Source organism: Delphinus delphis, chromosome 10, assembly GCF_949987515.2.
Source record: "Delphinus delphis chromosome 10, mDelDel1.2, whole genome shotgun sequence".
Taxonomy (NCBI): domain Eukaryota; kingdom Metazoa; phylum Chordata; class Mammalia; order Artiodactyla; family Delphinidae; genus Delphinus; species Delphinus delphis.
This window is the reverse complement of record NC_082692.2, coordinates 65189665-65212072: the sequence shown is the minus strand read 5'-3', so window position 1 is coordinate 65212072 and position 22408 is coordinate 65189665. Positions and strand designations below refer to the sequence as shown.

At 56.8% G+C, this 22408-nt stretch overlaps 3 protein-coding genes across 4 annotated transcripts; all 3 read left to right on the top strand.

Annotated features, from left to right (window-relative positions):
• Window positions 1-3524: 3524 nt before the first annotated feature.
• Window positions 3525-7246, top strand: CCDC71 (coiled-coil domain containing 71). Of its 2 annotated transcripts, none has more exons than XM_060021440.1 (2): window positions 3525-3611; window positions 5592-7246. In XM_060021440.1, the coding sequence occupies exon 2, from the start codon at window positions 5644-5646 to the stop codon at window positions 7087-7089; it is 1446 nt and encodes a 481-aa protein (XP_059877423.1). In that variant the 5' UTR covers window positions 3525-3611; window positions 5592-5643; the 3' UTR covers window positions 7090-7246. The 2 variants fall into 2 exon arrangements, with proteins under 2 accessions (XP_059877423.1, XP_059877422.1); XM_060021439.1 differs by lacking the exon at window positions 3525-3611 and adding an exon at window positions 4778-4901.
• A 1245-nt stretch (window positions 7247-8491) lies between these two features.
• LOC132432902 (laminin subunit beta-2-like) lies at window positions 8492-12012 on the top strand. The gene is given in 7 exon segments (XM_060023774.1): window positions 8492-8548; window positions 8646-8714; window positions 8847-9023; window positions 9207-9321; window positions 11298-11400; window positions 11402-11492; window positions 11581-12012. Coding segments are annotated over 7 exon segments (987 nt in total). The 3' UTR covers window positions 11956-12012.
• A 1791-nt stretch (window positions 12013-13803) lies between these two features.
• On the top strand, window positions 13804-18645 carry LOC132432901 (laminin subunit beta-1-like). Its single transcript, XM_060023773.1, has 8 exons — window positions 13804-13852; window positions 14135-14181; window positions 15349-15523; window positions 15616-15759; window positions 15850-16081; window positions 16160-16323; window positions 16643-16889; window positions 17931-18645. Exons 1-8 carry the CDS (start codon window positions 13804-13806, stop codon window positions 18109-18111), a joined length of 1239 nt encoding a protein of 412 aa, XP_059879756.1. The 3' UTR covers window positions 18112-18645.
• The last annotated feature ends 3763 nt before the right edge of the window (window positions 18646-22408 follow it).

Sequence of the window (22408 nt, the reverse complement as noted above, 5' to 3'; positions counted from 1 at the left end):
TGATGAAGAGTCAGAGGCCAGGGGACCTCCCAGGCAGGTCACTCTGGGCTTATTCTGCAGGGCCTGAGGCCTGGGCTACTCTGGGACCCAAGGCACTTTGTGACTGTCCATCTTCAGGGTCCTGGGCCTGCCTCTAGCCAACTCCGGGGTCAGGCAAGAACAAGTTGGTGTGACAGAGGCAGACCTACCTCAGACCCAGACCCTGGCCCATCCTATCTTCTGAGCATCAAGAGTACTGGCTAAGTCTGTGAGCTAGGGGCCCATTTGTACAGGTCAGTGGTCACCTATGAGAAGAAGTCCTCGTGATTGTGTTTGCTACCATTTGTCCCTCTTTCATGGACAGCGTCTGCCTCACTTTCTCCAGAAGCACACCAGGAGACTGAGATACAAGTGCATATAGTTAATGTGGGAGATGAGGACAAGAAGCACCAGTAGAGGAGTGGCAAGAAGACAGGGAAAGCAGCCAATAAAGGGGTGTGTCATCAAACAAGTTCCCACTGTGAGCAACAAGGACCAAATCCTGCTGGGGACTCTGGGAGCCATTGTAGAACATGGGCCTCACATTATTGTTCCCATCAGAGCAAGGGAATGCTAAGGTATTCATTCTCAAATCTCCATCAGTCATGGGTTGAGAGCAACTTGGAGACATGAATACCCTAGCCTGCCTGACTTCTGGCCAGCCTAGAGTGTGGGCAGAGCATTCTGACCAGAGAGAGAGTCTTCAGTCCCTTTCAGGGGCTGGCAGATGGAGTTGGACGGCCCGCATGGAAATGGTGCCAAGGCTGGTTGCAGATCCTGGCTAGAAGGCTTTCATCCTCCCACTCCACTCTGCCCCCAACATGCTCCTCAGTTAGGCCAGTCACTGGTACCTTCCTCCATAGGGTATTCACACTGTCCTGCAGACCCCCTCACACTTCCCACTGTTCCCTTTCCAGGCCCCTTCCCCTCTCCTTTCCAGTAATTAAGCACATAAAAGCCTCCTGCCTTTAGATACCTCCCAGCACCCCAAGTCCTTCCATTGTTCCCTTCCTTCCAGTCAAACTCTTGAAGTCATCTTCTCTCACAGTTTCCATTGCCTTGGTGTTGGCCATCTTATAACTGCTACCACTGCTCCCCAAAACTTGGTATTGCCAAAGTCACCATGGAACACCATATAGCTAAAATGGGGCAGGGTGGGGCGGCTATCATCTTTTTCTCAACTGAAATCTTTCTGGCCTCTTCAAAGCCTCACCCACCCTTGTGACCTTGGCTTCCTCCTGCTGCTTGTCCTGCCCCTCGGAGGCTTTTACAGGCTCTGCTTCCTCTCCTTCCCCAGGAAGTGCCTCCTCAAGACCCAGCCTTGGCTTTTCTCCCTGGCACATAGACTCCCTCCTGGGGTGATCTCTCCAAGGCCACTGGCCTCACTCACATCTAGATCTTCACCAGATCTCTCTGCTCAGGTGGATATGGGTCTAGGGTCCATCACTAAGGGATATAAAAGATGCCAAATAGAGAGGAAGGGCTGGATCCTGGGACGGCCCTGTGGTCTCTCCAACCTCATCTCATCTGATCCCAGTTATGCCTGGGATGGTCAGCATCCACCAAAGTCCAGGTCAAGTCAGACTTGGCCCTGATTAATGATCCCAGAGAGTTCCATCTGGGACATTCTGGGTACCAAGAGGCAAAAGGATCAGCCTCCCCTCAGGAAGCTAGGTACCCCAGACCATTTCCCTGAACCCATATCATCCCCACAGTTCTAATGTGTGGAAGGGACACAGACTAGGGATGGACCTACCTTTTTTTGTCTTCCACTTTGCGCTGACCTCTAGGCTGGATATCACCAGAGAGGTATCCTCTTTCCAGGACACACCTAGGCCCATGTCATCCCTGGAGGCTGGACTCTGCTTCTTCATGGAAGTGGCTTCTGTTTACACAGGCCTGGCCCCACCTGCACATGGGGGGCCAACACTGCTGGCTTTAGAGAAGCTATAGAAGACAACTTGGGCAGAAGATGAGGCTGGATTGGTCCTAAGAGTGAACAACTAATCCTCAACCATGGATGGGGCAGAGATGGGGCTCACCCTCAGTTGGGGACTGGGAGTGCTAAGGTGGGACTTCCTGATTGCAACCCCGAGACCCTGGCCCTTGAGACCCCATCCTTCCCTTCTCTCTACCAATACAAGAGGCCAGAAGCATTGACCCCAGAGGACCAGGAGAGTTTGCATTTCCTGCTGGATATCTTGGCTATGCTTAAAGGCACTGAGGACCCCACCATCAGGGCTGAGGCCCTGAGAAGCTCAGGTGCACAAGGTGAGGCCTAGGGTGGGGTGAGTGTTTCTCTCTAGGGGTGCCCAGACCCCTCTGTAGAGGCAGGGAAGCATAGATCAGGTAGAGGATCCTGGGGTTTTATGGGGAGTGAGGAGGGCTATCAACCAGTCCCCAAATGAAGCATCCAGTCACACTCTGTGACTGCCCATAGGCTTCCACCTGCCCCCCAGCTACCAAATTTACACCACTGTACATGTCAGGTCCAAGAGTTATGACAATATTTTTGCCTCTTAGCTCAGGCTCTGACCCAAGTACAGATGCCCCCACCATCTCATCCATGAAACCAGGACTTCCAGGTTGACTCCCAACCTGGAGTTGGGGGCCCTTGACCAAGAAGTGCCTTTGGTCAGAGCAATAGAGACCATTCTGACCCTTTAGACTCCTAAGGTTAATTTTTACCTATGTTCTCTCATCTGATGCTGCTTGGGTAGTGAGCCCTGTAACCGTCACCCCTCTGCTGGCCCCAGGGTACATGTGGAAAGACTGTACAGGTGGAAAGAAGTCCCAATCTCTTAGGCCAAAAAAGCAGGGATTTGGGGAAGAGTTAAGACTTTAGGGAGGGCTTTCTACCACTGAGGGAGCTAAGGCTGGACCAGGGTCCTCCCACCACACCTGTGGGCATGCTCCTAAGCAAGTACACTCAGGCCCACACTGGTATGCTGGGACTCTCAGATTGGACATGCCCAGCTTTGAGCTTATTTGCCACAAATGTGTGCAAACCAGCCTTTCATACCACATGCAGTGAGCCCACTCTCAGGAACAGGGGAAGGCCTGCTGCCCTCAGAGGAGGTACAAAGAGGCTCCCGAGGGACACTCTCAGGCAGGGCGCACTCCTCTTTCACCCTCTGTTCAGGCACCTGGGACAGAGGTGGGCCTTGCCAGTGGCTGCGGGAGGACTAAAAGGGTGAAGGATAGCTTGGACCTTGCCAAAAATCCCTCCCACATGTCGTTCCACCATCAAGCCCCTCAGAGAAGGTGTCAGACGAGCCCCTAATCCAATGCTAGTCTGGTGCAGTCTTGCCTGGGGCAGCGGCCGAAAGCGCCTCTGCCCCTCACACCCCTGCACAGGTCCGCAAGGGTTTAGAGCGGTCCCCTCTGCCACCTCCTCCAGGAAGTCTTCTCTGGTTTCCGCTTGTCCAGCCCCCAGACTTTGGGGGAAACGGGGTCTCGGGGGGTCAAGGGTCACTAGGGCGGGCCAGGTCCCGGAAGCGGAAGCGCGGCGCACTTCCGGTGCGCAGCAGGCGGCCATGTTGGAGCAGCGGAGGCGGCGCAGAGGCGCGTCCAGGGTCCCCGCGGCGGCGCCGGTAGGTTGGGGCCGTGGGCCTAGCCACGCCGCGGAGGGGTCGTCCGCGAGGCGGCAGGGTGGATGGGCCGGGTGGCCGGCTCCTTCGGGACCAGCGCCCTCCGCCGGCCCGGCCGAGACCCCCAACCCCCACCCCGTGCCCAAAGACCCCACCCTGGGGCTGTGCGACCCCGTCGCGCTCTCACCGCCTGTCCTGTGCATTTCGCTTCCTCTAAGGCCCCCCGCTCCTACCGTCGGCTTGGGTCTCAGGGACGCGGACTCCCAGCCTGAGGGCCCTGATCTGCCCCCGCCCCAGTTTCGCTTGGTTAGGGCCGCTCCCGTCCTGCATCTTTTCATCAGCTTCCCCGGCCTGCCCCGGGGACACTTGTGAAGGGAAGTCAGGGGTCGGGCTGCAGTCTCTGTTTTCCGGAGCCTCTTGGAAAGCCCAGGAGACCCCTCCCAAGGGCCCAGGCCGACCTGAGCGGAAGAGCCCCCAGTTCACCCCCAATATCTGTGCCTGGAGGTAACAGGTCTCTCCTTATTGTACAGTTCACAGCCCTGGGAACTACACCCCTTGGGAAAAAAGAGAACTAAAGTCATGTGTAAGGACTGTACTTGGAGAATGGCCTCTGGAGAGGGGAAGTGCCCGAGACACCTGAGGATCCAAGAATGTTTCCAAACAAAGAGCCCCAGGGCACTTCCTCCAGGGAATTCTGAAAACTTCTGCTCCACTAGGGGGAGGAAGAAGCTGCACAGACTCACCTCTTGGCCCCAGAGACTTGCCTGATCCCAGCTGATCTTTTAATTCTCCTGTGCAGCTGCGGAGCTGTCTCTGGGACCCCTCAGTGATGGGTTAGACCAGATGTTAGTCATGATTGACGGCCTACAGCTTTTAAAGAGAAGCCTGGGACAACTTGGGTCTTCCCAGACAGCTCTAAATGGGCTGTACCAAAGTCTTCTTCCAAGCCCTAGTTAGGACAGTTCAGATCTCTAGGGTCCACTTTATTAACCATCTTACTCGGAGTCATTGGCTCCCAGACCTTGGGCTCTTGGTCTGGCTGCCTGGCGCCAGGCTGCCTGATTGCCTAGAGATGTATTATTAGTACCTGCTACTCATCTTTTTAGTTTCTGTTGAAGGAGAGTCTGGCTTTTTCCCTGGGGTTGGTCTCCATGGCTCTAGTGCTAGGAATTGGACCTCTGAGTGGACTGTCTGGGAACTCTGAAAGCAGAACTTCTGGTGGGCAGGGAGGTCCACCCCTGGGCACCTGAACAGCAGCAGCTGTAGGAACAGAGATCGTCATGGACTTTGGATGTAAGTCTGGGCCCTTTGGCCAGCATTCAAGGAACATTCAAAGCTTGTATTACCCTGCTGTCCCCTGTTTTTCCAGCTAGACCTCCCAGCCCTGACCACAGATTCCAGTCACACCAAGTTTGCCTTACTCTTTCTCACTTTGGAGCCATTGCATTGGCTGTTGCCCTTTTTGCTCCATCTCCATCTGGTCCTTTCCTATTCATCATTCATGTCCCACATGAATATTCCTCTCCCGGGAATCCTTCCCTTACCCATTGGCAAGCTGAGCTGTGTGCCAGTGTGCATTCCCAAGAACCTTGAGGGTATCTCTATCTTGCCTTCTGTACAGGGCTCCTGGAAGACAGAGATATTTGCCTGTATTCCCAGTGTTGAGTCTAATACTAGGAATTTGGCCAAGCCCAGATCTTTCCAGGGGCCCGTCAGCGGGTTGGATGGCTCTGATGAGCTTATGGGCATGTATCCTGAAGAAGCTGCCTCTGACCCATATGAGTCCCCCACCTCTACCCCCCAACCCTCCACCGTGATAGGTGGAGAAGACCAGGGTTTTGCCCCAAGGAGTGGCTCACTCTGGCCAGGCCCCTCTGTGTCAATAGATGTTATTGTGAAGATTGCTGGCCCTGATTGACCTATCTACCTGTCCTGGCCCCTGTCTCGGTGCTGTTCTTATTGACTCTTCCTTTTGCCTTGGAGGTGCCAAGCGCTGGTTTGCGGATACCCAGGCAGATCTGCAGTGCCTAATGCCATGAGCGTGGTGGTGCAGCATGTGGAGGAGAAAGCTGTGCACTCCTGGTCGCGGATCTCCACGGCAGGGAAGAAGGCCCTGGAGGAAGCGCTGCTTGTCTTTAACCCCATGAGCCAGGATCTCAGTGCCACTGAGGCCCAGCTTGTGGCCTTCCTGCAGGGCCTGCGGGATGATGGCTTCCAACCTACCATCCTGCGCAGCGGTGATGTCTATGGCTATAGTTCGTGCACAGCCAACCCCCCAAGCCAGACAAAGCTTCAAGCTCGTGCCCCCACCCCAGCTGCCACATCACCTCCAGCCAGTGCTCCCCGAACTGCCATGCGGCTGCCTGCAGGCCGGGCCACGCTGCTCCCCATGCCACTGTCTGGCAGGTTGGCCAAAGCATCCACACCAGCCCTCGCCAAGCATGCCACCACCAACCTGCTACTGAGCTCCCTGAAGCAGTCAAGTGCCAGCCGTGCCCGGGGTGCAGCAGTGGGCTTTCCCACCCACCTCTATCCAGGTGTCTACCCTGCCATGCGGCTCTCCGTTGTCCTTGAGGCCCTGGTTCCACTCAAGACTCCCATGCCCTGCTTGGGTGCCAAGCACAAGGCACAGTCACTGCAGCTCTCACTTGCAGACTCTCCCTTGAAGCTGCGGAAAGGTCCAGGGAAGAGGCTGGGGAATTCCCAGCCCAAAGCTCCCAGAAAAGCCACAAGCAAGGGCTCCAAGTGTCTGACTCGAAGAGGCCCCAGAGCTGGACCCCGACAAGGCACTGGGCCCCAGAGCAAGATTTACAAAGCCTCTGGTTCCCTCAGTGGCCCACGAATGAAAGGTGGCTGTGCTCTGGGCACCAAAACAGCCCAGGCCAAAGCTTCCCGTGCCCAGGCCAAGGTGGCTCGAACACAAGCCAAAGCTGCCAAGGCCCGGGCAGAAGCCAAGGCAGCACGGATCAAGGCCAAGGCCAAAGCCAAGGCAGTGCGGGCCAAGGCTAAGGCCAAGGCAGTGCAGGCCAGGGCCAAGGCCAGGGCAGTGCGGGCCAAGGCCAAGGCAGTGCGGGCCAGGGCCAAGGCCAAGGCAGTGCGGGCCAGGGCCAAGGCCAAGGCAGTGCGGGCCAGGGCCAAGGTGGCTCGGACCCAGCCCAGGGGCAGGGGCAGGCCAAAAAGGTCTGTTCAGGCCAGGACTGCAAGGAGGGGCCGGAAAAGCTGCCCTGAGCCTGTGGGACAGAAGAGGAAAAGGACTGAGGAGACAAAGGATCTTCCTCCCCAGAAGAGAACACGGCTTGGGCCCCAATCCCCTAAGGTATGGCTAGGACCTGGAACGGCAAAGCTGCTGCAATTCCGGGCCATCAAGGTGGACAGGCAGTCCTCAGATGATGAGGTGCGGCAGCAGGCTCAACGGATCCTCCGTGTGAACCTTTCCCCTGTAATACGACTTCAGCCATTGTTGCCATACTCAGCACCCTGATTCCTTCACGTAGCAACGTTTGGGGAAACTGAGCCCAGTTGTCTGTGTGGCCAGTGGCACAGTGTGCAATGCCCATGGATTCCACAACCCTAAAGACTCTGGGTGCCTCTCCAGGGCCCTGAGAGCCACCAGCCTCCTTTCAGAGACTGGAGGATATGGAGTGGGGTGGGCGGGTGGGAGGGATGGTGTCATGGCGCGATGCACTGTGACTTGTTACTCTTCAAGTTGTATGTCCACTATTCCATCTATCACGTTTTATACCTTTCCACCTTCCAGTCTCCCTGCCCACACTCCATGGTCTTTTTTTGTATATGTGACTGCTGGTAGGCCAGCTTGGGTGTTTAGAAAAGGTAGCCCCAGGAACAGGAATGCCAGAGAGGGTCCTGGTAGCCCAGGGAAGGTCATGAATGTGAGTGAAGGGCAGCCTCCAGGCCCCTGAGGGCAGGGGCAGAGCCACTCTAAGGTGGGACACCTCCCCTTGGGGCTGCCCTGGTTTGATAATCCGGATGCTCCCTTGGAGGAGGACAATAGGTGGCTCTGTGGGGAAACTTGCAGCCTGCAGGTTTTTAGGCCAGGGAAGGGGAGGTGCAGACAGCCTGGCCTTGTCTTCCAGTCTACTCTGGCTGAAACCTTGGAGCTTTGTGTGGGCTTGTCTGGGGCAGGGCGGGGCCTAAATCGGCTGAAGTACTTCTGCCTACTCTTTTCTCTGCTTCTTTCAGGAGAGGGACTATCGTCGACTTCCCCAGTTGGTGGCAAGGGGTTGGGGCTTGAGTCAGGGGCCAGGGTAGCTCTGGGTTGTAGGGCCACAGAGTCCCCTCACTGACCAAGGAATTATATTGGATGGGTGGAGTGCTGCAGTCTCTGAGCATGGAGAGTTTCCACACTGCCTCTCAGTGCTTCCTGCCTGGGTTCCAAGTGCTCTATTCCCAGGTCCAGCCTCAGCATGTCTTCCAACAGGGGCCTGTATGTTCAGACATTATTGGTTCTTCCTGCTTTGGAGAGGGGACAGAGCCCTGAGCCCTGAACAAAAGTAGCTCCCTGCCCATCTGCCAATCCATCACTGTCTGCCCAGCCTGAAAGGCAGTGGCTGGGGCTGGCGGGGAGGGGGATACATTCTCCAGAGGCTCCTGGAGACGAACAGCCTTTCAGAGCCAGGGGTGGAAGCCTCATTTGAATGAGAATTGGATCTTTTCTGTCTCTGAGGGTTAGTCTGAACCCTGGCTGCACCAGCAGCAGCTGCGTTGGATGGCGGACCTGTAGAGAAACTCTGCTTCTTGGTGCCCCCCTCCCCACCTTTCTTCTGCATCTGGTGACTGCTCTTAATATCCTTTCCCTGGGCACGGCCTCTCTTGGTTTCCCAGGCTCTGGGGACACCCCCCCTGCCCCTTCTCCCAGCTGCACCATGACTCCACAACCATGCATGCTCCTTGCCTCTGGCATCCTTGAGTTCATCTACCATGTGAGTATGGGGAAGGACCTGAGGGCCACACTTAGATCCTTAAGGGCAGCCCAGCTAGGGGCACACTCTGTATTCTCTCTCTCTGGCCTGATTCTAGCTCCGACAGCCCAGGACCCCCAGCCGGGCTAGCCCCCCCTTTCAGCTCTGCTGCTGCCGCTACCAATGGGTGAGAGGTGGTCTCTACCTGAGAGCCATCTGGAGGGGGAGAGGAAATCATCGGGCCTCCCTGTGGGATGGGGTGAGGTGGGGCGCGTACCCCTAGGATCTCTATACTCAGACCCTGCCCCTCCCAGTCCAGGCTCCCAGAGCAACTGCCCGGGACGTGCCAGACAAACTTCCTCCACTCGGCTGCTCAGGCGGCAGCTGCTACCCACCTACCAGCAACCTGATCATTGGCTGTGGCCAGAACCTTCGAACCTCATCCACCTGTGGCCTCCATGGCCCTGAACTCTACTGCATTGTCAGTAACCTACAGGTAGGGAGGAGGGTACGGGCTCTGGAGATGGCATCTTGGATTTTCTTGGGCAGGTTCAGCACCTGTGGGAGTTCAGGTCATTGACAAGACCCAGAGGGAGAGGCCTGTGCTGTGAAATTTTGGAGGGGGTTGTGGCCAACCAGGCACCTCCTGCCTAGTCAGTCTCATTGGGCATCCCTCCAGGATGCTGAGAATTGCTGCTTTTGTGACTCTCGGGACTGGAAAAGCCATGGCATTGAGAACGTGATCTCCCAGAGTAGTCCTGGCGGCAAAAGGACCTGGTGGCGAGCAGAGCGTGGTGAGGGTCCTTGTGTGCCCATGTGTGCAGGGCTGGGATCAGGGTCAAGGCCTGGCCACTGATCAGCCCTTGTGGTTACAGGTGTTGAGAATGTCACCAGCTGGACCTAGAAGATGCCTTTTACTTTACCCACCTCATCATGACTTTCAAGGTGACCCACTGCCCGAGACTGAAAGCTTATTCTCTGCCTCCTGACCTGATGGCCACTGGTGATGTTTGCCACTGGTGACCCAAGGACCCCCTCCTATCCCCAGACATTCTGGCTCTGCTCCTTGAGCGCTCAGTGGACCATGGCCACTTCTGGCACATGTACCGCTACTTTGCCCACAACTGCTTAGGCCTCTTTCCTGGGATTCCTCTTGCCCCTGGCCACAGAGTCAGTGACCTCATCTGTGAGCAGCATTACTTAAGACATCGAGACTTCCACTGAGGGAGAGGTCAGGCCCAGAGGAAGGGGGGTTAGGCCCTGGGATGAAGCCAGAAGCTCAGGCTTGCTTCTTAGATAATTTCAAAGTTCTGGATCCAGCCATTCTGGTGGAGAACCCAAATAATACCAAGGTTCAGGGTAATTATCCCCACAGCCAGTCCTGTACTCCTTTTTTGGGAAAACCAGATACCCCCTGGTGGGAAGTGAGGTCCTACCCGGGTATGCGCACCGCAGGGCAGGGTGGCGGGCAAGCCAGCCCAGTCCCCCAAGGATTGTTTCCCAGCTCTGCTGCATTATGGTCGCTGTTACGGCTCCCCATTCCTGTCCCATGTTCCCCATACCTGTGCCCAGTGCATAGGGACTGGCCTGGGTAGCAGTTTTCATCTCTGTCCCTTATCTCTGCCCCATCGCTGAATTCCTTTGTGAGACCCCATTGTGGTCATCACTGCTGGCCATGCCAGCCCAATCTTTGTCCCCCACCTCTGCTCCTATCACACTGTACCTCATAACTCTCCCCTTTGTGAGCCACTGTCACTGTTCCCCATCACGGCCCCCTGTCTGCCCTCTCCACTTTGATTCATCACCCTGGCCTTGATTGGTACCCTGCGTTCCTGAAGCTGCCTCCAGGTGGCGCCAGGGCGTCTCTGGGTGTGACCTCTTCCTTGTAAAACAGAAGTCTTGTTAAAGGACTAGAGAGACATAATCATAACCCAGCAGGGCAGCCCAGAGCCAGGCCAGGAGAGTACCAGAGCAGGAGGACAAACCCCAAAGTAGCTTTTTCTCTACATTCCACATTCTCCACCCACCTTGACTTCGATTATTACCAACTACTTACCCTGAGCATGCGTGCACACACACGCCCCCCACCCCCGCCCCCGGCCTTACTAGGGCCTAGAGCAGCTGTTGTGTGTTCCTCTGATCAAGAGAAAGGGGAGCTCTGGCAAAGAGATACAGGAGGTGGCCTCGGCTTGGTAGCTGACTTAAGCTGTGAGGAGCAAGAGGAGCCATGGCCCCATCTTTCCATCCATGTGTACATCTAACAAGTGCCCATGGAGCCCCACTGTGTGCCAGGCATCTTCTGGGCCTTGCTCAGTGGTGAGCAGATAGACAAGTTATCTGTCTTGGAGCTGACATAGAAATGAGAAAGGCAGTCAATAAATAAACATACCTTATGTGGTTTGGCTGGATAATAAGCTGATTTCTAATGATGGGCTGGGGACTGGAATCCTTTACTGCCTTAGGGAAGCAGGTTTCCAATATCTAGAGATACCAGAAAGTGGTGTCCAGGAAGCAGTGGGATATGCAGGTCTCAGCTCAGGAGTGATATCAGGTCTGGAGCAGTGCAGAGGTGGGATAATCACCATTAGGCTGTGGTCATCCTAAAATGGTATAATCAGGGGAGCAGGGATGGGAGAGTCCTACAGCATGGGTGCTGGAGGAGGTGGCTGCAATGATGTAGAGAAGGGAGAGACCCCCACCAATTCCTTCTCTATCTCAGCCATAGAGGGGTAACAACCAGTGTACCTGAGGGCTCTCAATCTGTCTCCAGAGCTCCTGCATGTGACTAACCTCCGTGCGAACTTCAAACTGCACACACTGGGTGACAGGCCCCAGGGGGGCTTCAAGGGACACCCCTTCTACTACTATGCCCTCTGAGCTTGTGGTCCAAGGCAGCTGCCTGTGCCATGGCCATGCCTCTGAGTACAGGCCTGCACCCAGGGTCCCACCCAACATGGAAGGCATGGTGAGTACCGTAGGAGGGGCATCCTGTGGCTGGTGGGAGGGCAAGCTGGGGGACTGGGGTAGACTCGTCTTGCCCTCCTCCCTGCCAGGTGCGTGGCCTTTGTGTCTGCTGCCACCACAGAGCTGGTACCCACCGTGAGCACTGCCAGGACCTCCACCAGGACCACCCATGGCAGGCAGCAGAGCCTGGGCACCCCCATGCCTGCCAGGCCAGCCCACTCCATATCCACCTTCCTTGTTCTGCTCCAGAATGTGAGTGTCATGGGCATGCCCACAGTTGTCACTTTGACATGGCCCTGTATCTCGCATCTAGCAATGTGAGTGGAGGTATGTGTGATGCATGTCAACACAAGACACCTGGGTGCCGCTGTGAGCTCTGCCAGCCCTTCTTCCACCGAGATCCCAGGGAGGCTCCCTGCTCCCTTCACTCCTGCAAACGTGAGCCCTCCAACCCCCAATCCTAATTCTGACCCTGTTCCTTCAGTTTCAATGGTGACCTCTGACCTGACTCTGTCCACACTTCTGACCCCTGATCTAGCCTGTGACTGCAACCCTTTGGGTGCCCTGGAAAGTGGTTTGTGTGATGCCCACACAGATGAAACCTTGGACCTCCTCTCTGGGCAGTATCGCTGCAAAGTTCACTTGTGGGGCCAGTGCTGTGACTCCTCTGGCCTGGTCACTACGGCCTGAGCTCACAGTCAAAGGGCTGCCAGTGTGAGTGACCCTCAGAGTGGACCCCCACCACCAGGTCCTCCTTGCTCTGCCCCCAATTACTGCCCTAATAACGCATGCACCTACCTACCCCTGCAGCACTCATTAGCACCCTGACAGCCCTGTGCCTTAGCCTGCAGGTGCAATCCCCAGGGCTGCATCCCTGGCACTCATGCCTGTGATCTCTCCAGTGGTGCCTATCACTGCAAATGCCTTGTCTCTGGATGGGACTGCAGCCGTTGTCTGGTGAGGTTTGACCCACCTTCTGATTTGACCTTGATTTTGGGTGCTGGGCTCCTAGAAGCTGACAAGTACAAGGTCGTAATCAGTGTGACTGCAGACTAAGCCTTGCTGGTGGGTTGGTGCCACTTCCTGATCTGGTCACTAGAGTCAGTGCCACCTTGGCTAGCTGAACCAGCGCATGCCCTCAGGTGGGATCTTTAGGAACAAAAGAAAGAAAAGCATTTAAAAGAGCTGCAACAGTATTATGCACTGAATTTAAAGGTGTTTCACAGCAAAAGTGTTTGAAGGGACACTCAGTGTATCCCCTTCTTGCCTCTCCTTGAACATTACAAATCCTTTGTTTAACTTTTATTTTACCCCTGGCTGTGACCTCATCTTACCTCTCACCTCCCCTCCATGAAGCCGTGCAGGAGTACACCAGGGTCTCCTCTCCACTTCTCAGCCAGAGGCAGAAGAGCATTAAAGCCCTGGGCTCACCGTTGCTTCTTCCTGCAATGAGCAGTCCCAGCATATGGCCTTCCAGGCTCCTGACCCTCCTCTCCTTGCCCAGGTCTTCTTGTCCTTTCTCCACCCACCTACTCTCTCTTATAGCCCAACTTCTGGGGTCTGAGTAGTGACTCTCTAGGCTGTCGGCCCTGTGACTGTGACTTTGGGGGTACAAGGCAGGGACTGGGGGTCCAGGTCAAGGGACAAGAATTGGGAGTTGACTCTGTCCCGTCCCCACCCCTACGCTGGCTCAGGTGTTCTGCAAGGGAGGGCCTCTGCCTCTGCCGTCCCCACCTCTGTCTCCACCACTGCTGTGAACACTGGTCTGGGTACTTCTGTGCTGGCCTCGACCAGGCCACTACTGAAGCTGAGCTTGGTCTGGGCCTCCAGCCTGCTGACCCCCAGCTGCTTGTGAGTGTCCAGGAAGGGCAGGGGCAGGAGGAAATCAAGGCTCACACCTTGGTGCTCAGGGGAGGGAGAGAGTGTCCAGAGAGAGCTAGTTGGAAGAAGAGGCCAGACAGGGTTAGGAAGGTGAGGCAGGTCCAAGTGAGGCAGCATCAGCATGGTCAGAAGTTTGGTGTCTTGGATGGAGTCCATATTCCCAGGACAGGGAATTCCCTGGCAATCCTGTGGTTAGGACTCCTAGCTCTCACTGCCTCGGGCGAGGGTTTGATCCCTGCTCGGGGAAGTAGGATCCCACAAGCTGCACGGCGCGGACAAAAAAATCCTCACCCAGGACAGTGTGGGAGGACACTGACACCTGACTTGCCCACAGGGAGCCCCCGAGCCTGCTCCTCCTCACTGTACACAAGCCCCAGGGACCTCCCCTGGTTGGCTCAGGCCCCGACTTCAGAGACAGTGTGTCCCTCGATATGCCTCCACCCTGCCAGGTGAGCCTGTTACAAATACCAGCTGCCCAAGGTAAGGAGTGTGAGGAACAGGGTTGGGTCACAGGCCACTAGGTCTTAGTTGGGATGGGCCCAAGCCCTGGGGCTATGAGTCCCTGGGGTCTTAGAGGAATGGGAATCTAAATCCTGAGGGTCCTAGGTCCTGGAGTGGTCTGGACCTGGGAGTCAGTGTCTCACATCCAGGCCCCAAAGGAGCCCCTGCCCCTGCATCAGGGAGCTGGCTGTACACTGTGGACTGGCTCAGACTTTGCACGTGTGGTTGATGGGGCTGGCCTCTCTCTTCTGGCACCCATAGTGCCTTCTGCCCTGGAGTGTGACATTGTCCTACGCTATGAGACCCAGGTCAGTAGCATGGGTGCCAGGCAGGTGGATGGGTGGTGCTGGGTGGTGGGTAGGGGCAGCTCTATGACCACTGACCCCTAACCCTAGGCACCTGAAGAGTGGCAGGCATTAGTCAGGGTCCATGCTCAATCCCAGCCCAGCAGTACCCGCTGTGCCCATCTGCTGCCCTCAGAGCAGCTGTTCCAGGTGGCCTTGACCCAGATACACAGGTAGGCTAGACCACATGACCCCCAAAATACCAAGACCCTGTTATGTAGCCAACACATTCAAAGCAATACGCAAACAAAGTAGAAACCTTCCAATATGGAATACCATCATGTCATAGAACAATCAAAGCAGGGACCTAATTTAAAACAGGGCAGGGTTTAAGAAGTTGGTCTTTTTCCATTGGTTGTATGATGAAATGTTGGACCCCATATCTGCACAGTGGAAATGGGACATTCCTGGGACCACATGATCATGACCTCCTTACCCCACCCTGACTCCTCTCCCCCATCCCTGCAGAGCTGTGTTTCTATCCAGACTTTTCCACTTTGAACCTGGAACACGCTACTCCATGACCCTATGACTATGGCAGACCAAGGGGGTGCAGAGACCTGGGAGGGGGGCACCATCCTTCTGGATTTGGTGAGATCCTAGGGATTCCACCCCACATCTGGGTGGAGACACAAATTAGCAGGACAATATGGATGCAGTGGGCTCAGGGGACAGGGGATTGTGGAGACATAGAGTTGCACCAAGAGGATTGAGACAGGTGGAGAGTGTAGGGAGGGGGAATCAGGCAGGGGAAAAGCACATGCCAAGGATAGAAGGTGAGACTGGCAGGTGCCAGACCTCACAGGACCTTGTGGGCCAGGCGAAGGGCTTATCCTGGGGAAATGGGGAGCCCTGGAAGGGATTTGAGCAGGCAAGAGACATGGGGAGGATGGATTGTTAGGGGGAAGCTACTTCAATGATTCTGAATGAGAGGTGGCATTGCCTGGACTAGATCAGGGCTATTGGAGAGGAAGGAGAAACAGAATCAAAAGAGAAACAGGAAAGGGGTGGGAAGGGGCTGTGAGGGCCAACGTACAGAAGTTCCATTGTAGGTGTTAGTGAGTGGGACTGGGTTCACTACCCCCTGCCTTCCACCCTTTACCTTCCTAGTAGGTTGTGCTCCTGCCACAGGTGAAAGGGTTGCCTGGACTGAGGTCTGTGGACCCTGGCGCCACGGGGCACTTGCAGGAGCTCCACAAGGCGGGCTGCGTGGAGGCAGCGAGGATGAGCCTCTCCAGCACTATACCTGAGGCCTGTGCCCGCCTTGTCTGCAGCATCTCTGCCCTGTTCCAGGGGGGTGGCCTTGGTGAGTGTGTGGCCCTGGCTTGAGGGGGCTGAAGGATGGGGGTTGCAGGAGGCACCATGAGGTTCATCTGATCTTACCCTTTCTCTTGGCAGCATGTGAGTGCCACCCCCAGGGTTCACTGACCACCGAGTGTGCCCTGCTGGGTGGGCAGTGCTGCTGCCACCCTAACATTGATGGTCGTACCTGTGACCACTGCAGGCCTGGAACATGTGGCTTCCGGCCCACTGGCTGCCGTGGTGAGCCCTCAGGGCCAGTGGGTGTGGGGTCTGGGGTCTTGACAGGGCCCAATCAAGACAGGGTCTTGATTGCCCTGTCATTTCCCACAGAGTGCTGCTGCCACACCAAGGGTGCCACCAATGCCATTTGTAACCCTGTGAACGGGCAGTGCCCCTGTTGGGCAGGCCTTGCTGGTCGCTGCTGTGACCACTGCCTCTATGGCTGGTGGGGCTTCCCATGCTGCCAACCCTGTGCCTGCAGTGGAGCTGCTGAGTTGTGCCATCCACTCACAGGAGTCTGCCAGGACTGCCACGGGGCCACAATGGACCAGCACTGTGAGAGGTGAGGCTGCCACTGGAAGGGTTGGGGAGGGATCGTGATGAGTGGGCTAGGCCCCATTCCATGTGCTACTGCCCCCAGGTGCTTGGATGGCTACTACGGAGACCCCACCCTGGGCTCAGGCCAGCAGTGCTGGCCCTGCCTCTGTCCTGGGCACCCTGGCTCAGGCATCTATCATGGGACTTCCTGCCATGTGGACAGCACCAGTGGATGCGTCCTGTGTCTCTGTGCATCTGGCTATGCAGGTGAGGCATGGTTGGCAGCGACAAACCCATGGCCCTGCTCACTTGTTCACAATCCCATCAGGTCCACGAGGCAAATCTTTGCCAGTGTCACCTGTGTGTTTGAGCTGCAGGGCGTGCTCCTCTCCTCAAGAAGTTCCCATTCTTGAGGAATTATAGTAATGGAACTTGTAAGCCAAGAAGATGGGTCATAATATAGCTATTGTGTCCTCTGCCCTCCTGGCTGGACCTCAGACCTTTTGGCTGGTTAAGTGGGACCCAGAGGCCCCAAAGGTACAGGAAGACTACTGAGACAACCCACACATACCCCAATCCACTCCAGGCCCCCGCTGCGACCGCTGCTCCTTGGGCCACTTTGGGCACCCTTGGCCAGGAGATGACCCCAGAAGGAGTCTGTGCCAGCCCTGCCAGTGCAACAACAATATTGATCCCGTGATCCAGCCGCCTGTGACCCCCACAGTGGACACTGCCAGCACTGTCAGCACCACAGCCATGGCCCTGGCTGTGCCCACTGCGGGCCTAGCTTCCAAGGCAGTGCCCTGCACCAAGGGGGCTGCCGGCATGGGTGTGTGAGTGGGATGGGTGAGGGTATCCCAAGGTGGGGGGTGCGTTCTCTTTCCTCAAGCCCTTCCTCTCCCCGGGCTGTGGCTGTGGCCGCCAGGGCACCATACCTGCGAGGTGCCTGTCTGGGGCTGAAGCCTGCTTCTGCAACCAGGTCAGCGGGCAGTGCCCCTGCTGCCCCCACACGCTGGGGCGGGACTATAGCCGCTGTGCCCCCCTCTTCTGGAACCTGGGGGTGGGTCCCGAGGCCGTGAGCCCTGCAGCCGCCGTGCCCAACACACTTTGCAGCCAGTGTATCACCCAGTGAGTGAGCCCTTGTCGCACATAGCATGTGGCAGTGGCCAGGTGTGAGTGAATGTGTGTGCCTGTGGTGTGATTTATGGCTGGTGTGAGTGTGAGTGTTAATGTGACTACCAGCAGCAGTGTGTGTGGCTGCAAGCAGCTGTGTGTGCTCTTGTGCAACATTAGCTATGAGCAGACATGAGACCACGTGGGCCCGACCCCACGTGCCACCGTGTGTTGGCATGTAGGTGAAGCACTGTGAGTGGGTCATGGCAAGCAGAACGAGTGTGGCACGGGTGGGGCCGGGTGCAGCTGGGAAGGAGGCAGAAGAGGCACGGGCGGAGGGGGAGGATTGGGAGATGCAGGCAGAGATGGATGGCCGTGGGAAGCGAGTGTTTCCAGGAGGAGAGACGTCAGGGACTGAATGAAATGAGGTCTGAATGAGATGAGGTCTGAAGTGTGTTCTCGAGTCCTTGGTGAAGAGAGGGTGGGAGTCGGCGGGTGAGCGTGTGGAAACAGTGGGGTGCTCCACTCAGGACACAGAGGAGCAGGTCAGGAGTTGAGAACCCAGAGGGCCGGTCTGTGGGAGGCGAGGCTGGCAATGTAGGGACAAGGTGGGCGCCGGTCAAGGGGGTCAGACCAGAGGAAGCAGGAGGGGAGAAGCCCTCAGCCAAGCACAGGTATGAGTGGCTGCCTGGGCAGGAACAGGCTGAGAGGAGGCGACTGTGTGCTGCCTCTGAGCTCTCCTTTCCTTCTTCCTCCCCCAGAGGAGGCTCTTTGTTTCTGTGGACTGGCCACACACTCTTCCTTCAGGTCATGGGTCAGTGCCCCTGCCAGGCAGGATTTGGGAGCTGCACGTGCTCCTGGTATCAGGATGGGTACTGGGGTGACCCAGAGCGGGAATGCAGAGGTGAGCAGGGCATTCACACAATCCACCACCAGGGGTGAGGCTGTCCTGACGGGATCCTCCCTGTGGGATGGCGGGGGAGCCACCAGGTTGTCCTGAGGGAGAGCACGTGTTTATTGCTGTTTTCTCCAAAACTTAAAGAAATACTCATGAAAACAGCTGTAGGGAAAGAGTGTTGGCAAGGCCAGGTTGGGTAGGCCTGCGGAGCAGACACATTGGGTGGTTCTTTCCTGACCCCACCTGCCAGTCTTGACCCAAACTGACCTCTCTCTGGGCTGTAGAGCACCTGGAGCCCTGTGCTGTTTTCCTGCCCAAAGGCTGCCATGCAGTATGGCCTCTCTGGCTGGGGTAGATGCCAGTACCCATGACCGTTCTCTCTTTTTTTCTTTGCTGTACGCGGGCCTCTCACTGTCGTTGCCTCTCCCATTGCGGAGCACAGGCTCCGGACGCGCAGGCCCAGCGGCCATGGCTCACGGGCCCAGCCGCTCTGCGGCATGTGGGATATTCCCGGACCGGGGCACGAACCCGTGTCCCCTGCATCGGCAGGCAGACTCTCAACCACTGCGCCACCAGGGAAGCCCCCATTCTCTTTTTTTAAAAAATATATTTTTAAATTTATTTTGGCTGTGTTGAGTCTTAGTTGCGGCACGTGGGATCTTTTTAGTTGTGGCGTGCGGGATCTTAGTTGCGGTATGCATGCGAGATCTAGTTCCCCAACCAGCGATCGAATCCGGGCTCCCTGCATTGGGAACGTGGAGTCTTACCCACTGGACCACCAGGGAAGTTCCCCCATGGCTGCTCTGAGCAGTGGCTTAGGTGAGGCTCTCATACTCACACAGGGTCATTCTCCTCCTCAGGCTTCTTGGCGGCAAGCCTAGTGTGAGTGCTGCTTGCTCCCTACCCTGACCCTCTCTCTCCCCCGCAGCCTGTGCCTGTGACCCCCAGGGCTCCATCTCGCCCAGCTGTGACCCACACACAGGCACCTGCTGCTGCAGAGAGGGTATCTCAGGGCTGAGGTGCCAGGCATGTGCCCGTGGCTCCAAAGGTGGCTTCCCACACTGCATGTCCTGCCCTCCCTGTTTCACCTCCTGGGACCAACACCTGGCTCTGCTCCAGCTACAGCTGGACACTGTGGCCCACAAAGTGGCCGCCTTACGCCAGGGGATGGCTGGCTGGGGTGCTGGGGGCACCTGCAGGCCTGGAGGGGGTACTCCAGCAGGCCCAGACACTCCTGGAATCTCCTTCCCCCGCTGTGGGACCCCAACGACAACTTATGGAATGGATAGCTGGACTCAGGCAAGGGGTCTGGGGTCAGTAGGAAGGAGGTCTCCAGCTAGCCTCCCAGGGTCAGGGATTCAGAGGGTCTTGGGTTGGCCTGTCTGAGTCCTGGGTCTGGGAGTGAGGTGAGTTTTCTTGAGTGAGGAATCAGGGAGGAAAGGGCATCTCTGGCCAGGCTGATACTCCATCCTCCCACAGACTGGAAACAACTGCATTGGCCCAGACACTGTGGGCCAAAGGACAGGTTGTAGCAGAAAGAGAGCCATGGGTTAGGGGGCAGTGTGAACATCTGGAAGAATTATCCCATAAGCTAGACTGTGTCAAGGGCTTGGCCTGGCTCAAGAAGGCCACAGGAGCCCAAGGTGAGGCCAAGTAGGCAGGTAGGTGGGCCGCAGGTGATGGTGGGGTCTAGGCTGGGGCAGGAGGAAGGGACCAGGTGCCTTTGCTTACATATCTGGGGGACCCAGGAGTCTGACTGACCCTGCCAGTGGAAGCCCTGAGCCAACCCTGTGTCTATTGTTCCTATCCCCTGCAGGTGCTGAGGCCCAGGCCTCCTCAGCTGCCCTGCTTTCTCAAGAGGCCATGCTTACAGCCCAGGCTGTGGCCACAGTTGGAGGACCAGACAGCATCCTGGGACAGGCCCAGGAGGCCTGGTGGTGGACAGAGAAGCTGCTGTGGGGGATGGGCCGACCCAGAGGGACAGCTGTGTGGCAGCTGAAATTGAGGGGCTGGTCCACAGGGTCCAGAGGCGTCACCCTCAGCTTCTGCAGCTCCTAGTCAAAGCTGGAGTGGTAGGTGGAGATATGGGTCACTGTGGGAGGCTTTGCCAAGGCGAGGACTCTCTCCTAGGGGTAAACTGGGTGTAGGGCAATGGGAGCGCTGGGACATGCATTCCTCACTGGATCCCCTAGGAATCGGGGACCATTCCCCTAGGGGTCGGGGACCTCGGTTGGTTTATGTTCCTGTACCCTGTGGTGTTCCCTCTTGTCCTGGGACCCTGCCTACCTCCCAGTGGGCTCTGGTTACCTCCTATAACTCCTCCTATAGCCTGGACATGGCGGTTACAGCCTTGGAGCAGCGTCAGCAACTGGTACAGAGCCATGGGGGCTGTGGAGGAGAGCATGGTGGGAGTCACAGGGTACCATGGCTTGGCCATGGGATTGCAAGAGACATATTCTACATCTGACCCACCCCTACCAGCAACAGCAAATCCAGGCCACTGCAAGCTCCACGGGAATCCAGGCCTGGGAGATGAGGCGTCATGCAAGGGGGTCTGGGGTGTGGCCATCATGGCTCACATGCAAGCAACTGTGCAGCCCATCCAGCATTTCCTCTTGGGTACATGTCTGCTTGTGTGTCTGAGGTCAGGGGCAGGGGCAGGTGGGCATCTCGGACACTGCTATGATATTCCTTCTAGAATGAGGAATACTCATCAGGGCTGACCAGGGATCAGGTGGGAGCACTAGTGTGCTTCTAAATGTTTAACAAGTGGGCCCTGGGGGTCAGGAGGAACTGATTTGTAGTGTTTGTCAATTTCTGTGGCGTCAGTAATCCCCACCGTGACTGATTTCATTCTACCTGTCATTTAACAACTGATTCACAGAATTCCTGAAAATTTAACAATTGGCTCTTGGAAGCCTCTAGCACACCGTGTAGTCATGTCAGAGGCAGGGTCAGTGAGAGATTAGGGTCAAAGTTCGTTGGGTCAGGGATCAGAGTTCACATCCAGGATCCCTACCTCCATCCCCACAGATGCTGTGAGTGTGGAGCTGGTGGCATGCCATGCGCTGGCGGTGCCCCTCCCCCAAGGTGGGGCAGCAGGCATTGCCCTCCTGCTGGATCAGATCCAGGGTGCCCTCCCTGTGCCAGATGCCATAGGCCAGGAGCTGCCCAAAGCTGAAGGTGTTCTCCATCAGGCACAGCAGACCAGGTTAAGGGCCAGGAGGCTGGAGGTAGAGGTCAGAGGTTGGGGAGGAAGGGAGTGCTGGACTGCCTGATCATCTGTGTCCTTCAGGGAGGGTACAGCCAGGGCCTTGGACTGGATGTTTAGGGAGCTGGATGTTTAGGGAGTGCTGGCTGAGGCGGGAACTCATGCAAGGGCTGCAGAGCAAGGACTGCAGGTCTTGAAACAGACTTCGAGGTCTGGAAGCCAGTGTACAGGAGGTGATACCCCACCCATACCCCTCAGCTCCCTCACACCTCTTGCTCAGAGGCTGCTGTGATCCCCATTCTTTCCCTGAGATCCTTGACCAGTTGTGATACCACGGTGCTAAATACCCTGACCATGCAATGCTCTACCTTGCTGTGGCCTCTCTGTGATTCCCTAATCTTTGCCTCAGGTGGCAGGCCACCTGGCCTGGGTGGCACTGGCAGTGGATGTGACCCCAGTCCTGGGGCATCTGTCCAGTGCAGCTATGGCTCTCAGGACCTGTTTGGCCCTGAGTCAGTGGCAGGCCCAGGAGGCAGAAGAGTGAGCAGCACATGCCTTGGGTGTGGCTGGGAGCCTGGGCAAGGTGAGATGGGAAAAGTGGACATTAGGGTCTCAGGGACACCTCTGGAATAGTGTGAAATCGGGTTTAGGCTGGGACTGGGCTATGCCAGGCTGAGGCAGGGTCTCAGTTCTAAAAGCCCCTGCCCCCCAAACCCAGGAACTTTGGGTGGCAATGTGTTTGGGACTGTAGAGTCTACGTGGGGTGGGGTTTCAGATCTAGTCTTGCTCTAGGAATTGCAGGTGGCCCAGTTAGGTGTGGTGGAGTTGCAGGAGGGCACACGTAGCCCAGTGGCCACGGTGCAAATGCAGAAGAGCGGGTACAGTGGGCATGAGCTGAGGCCCAAGAGTTTCTAAAGCTGGCACAGAACAGCTAGAGCTGCCTAGAGGGTACGTGGCTGGGCCATGGTGGGGTGGGTATGGGGGGTGGTCAGGGTCAGAAGGGAGGGTCAGAGTTATTGGGATGGTGTGGGAGGGTCAGGGAAGGGTGCAGGTCAGGTCCAGATTCATATAGGCGTCAGGTCCAGATTCATATAGGCATCAGGTCCAGATTCATATAGGGGTCAGGTCCA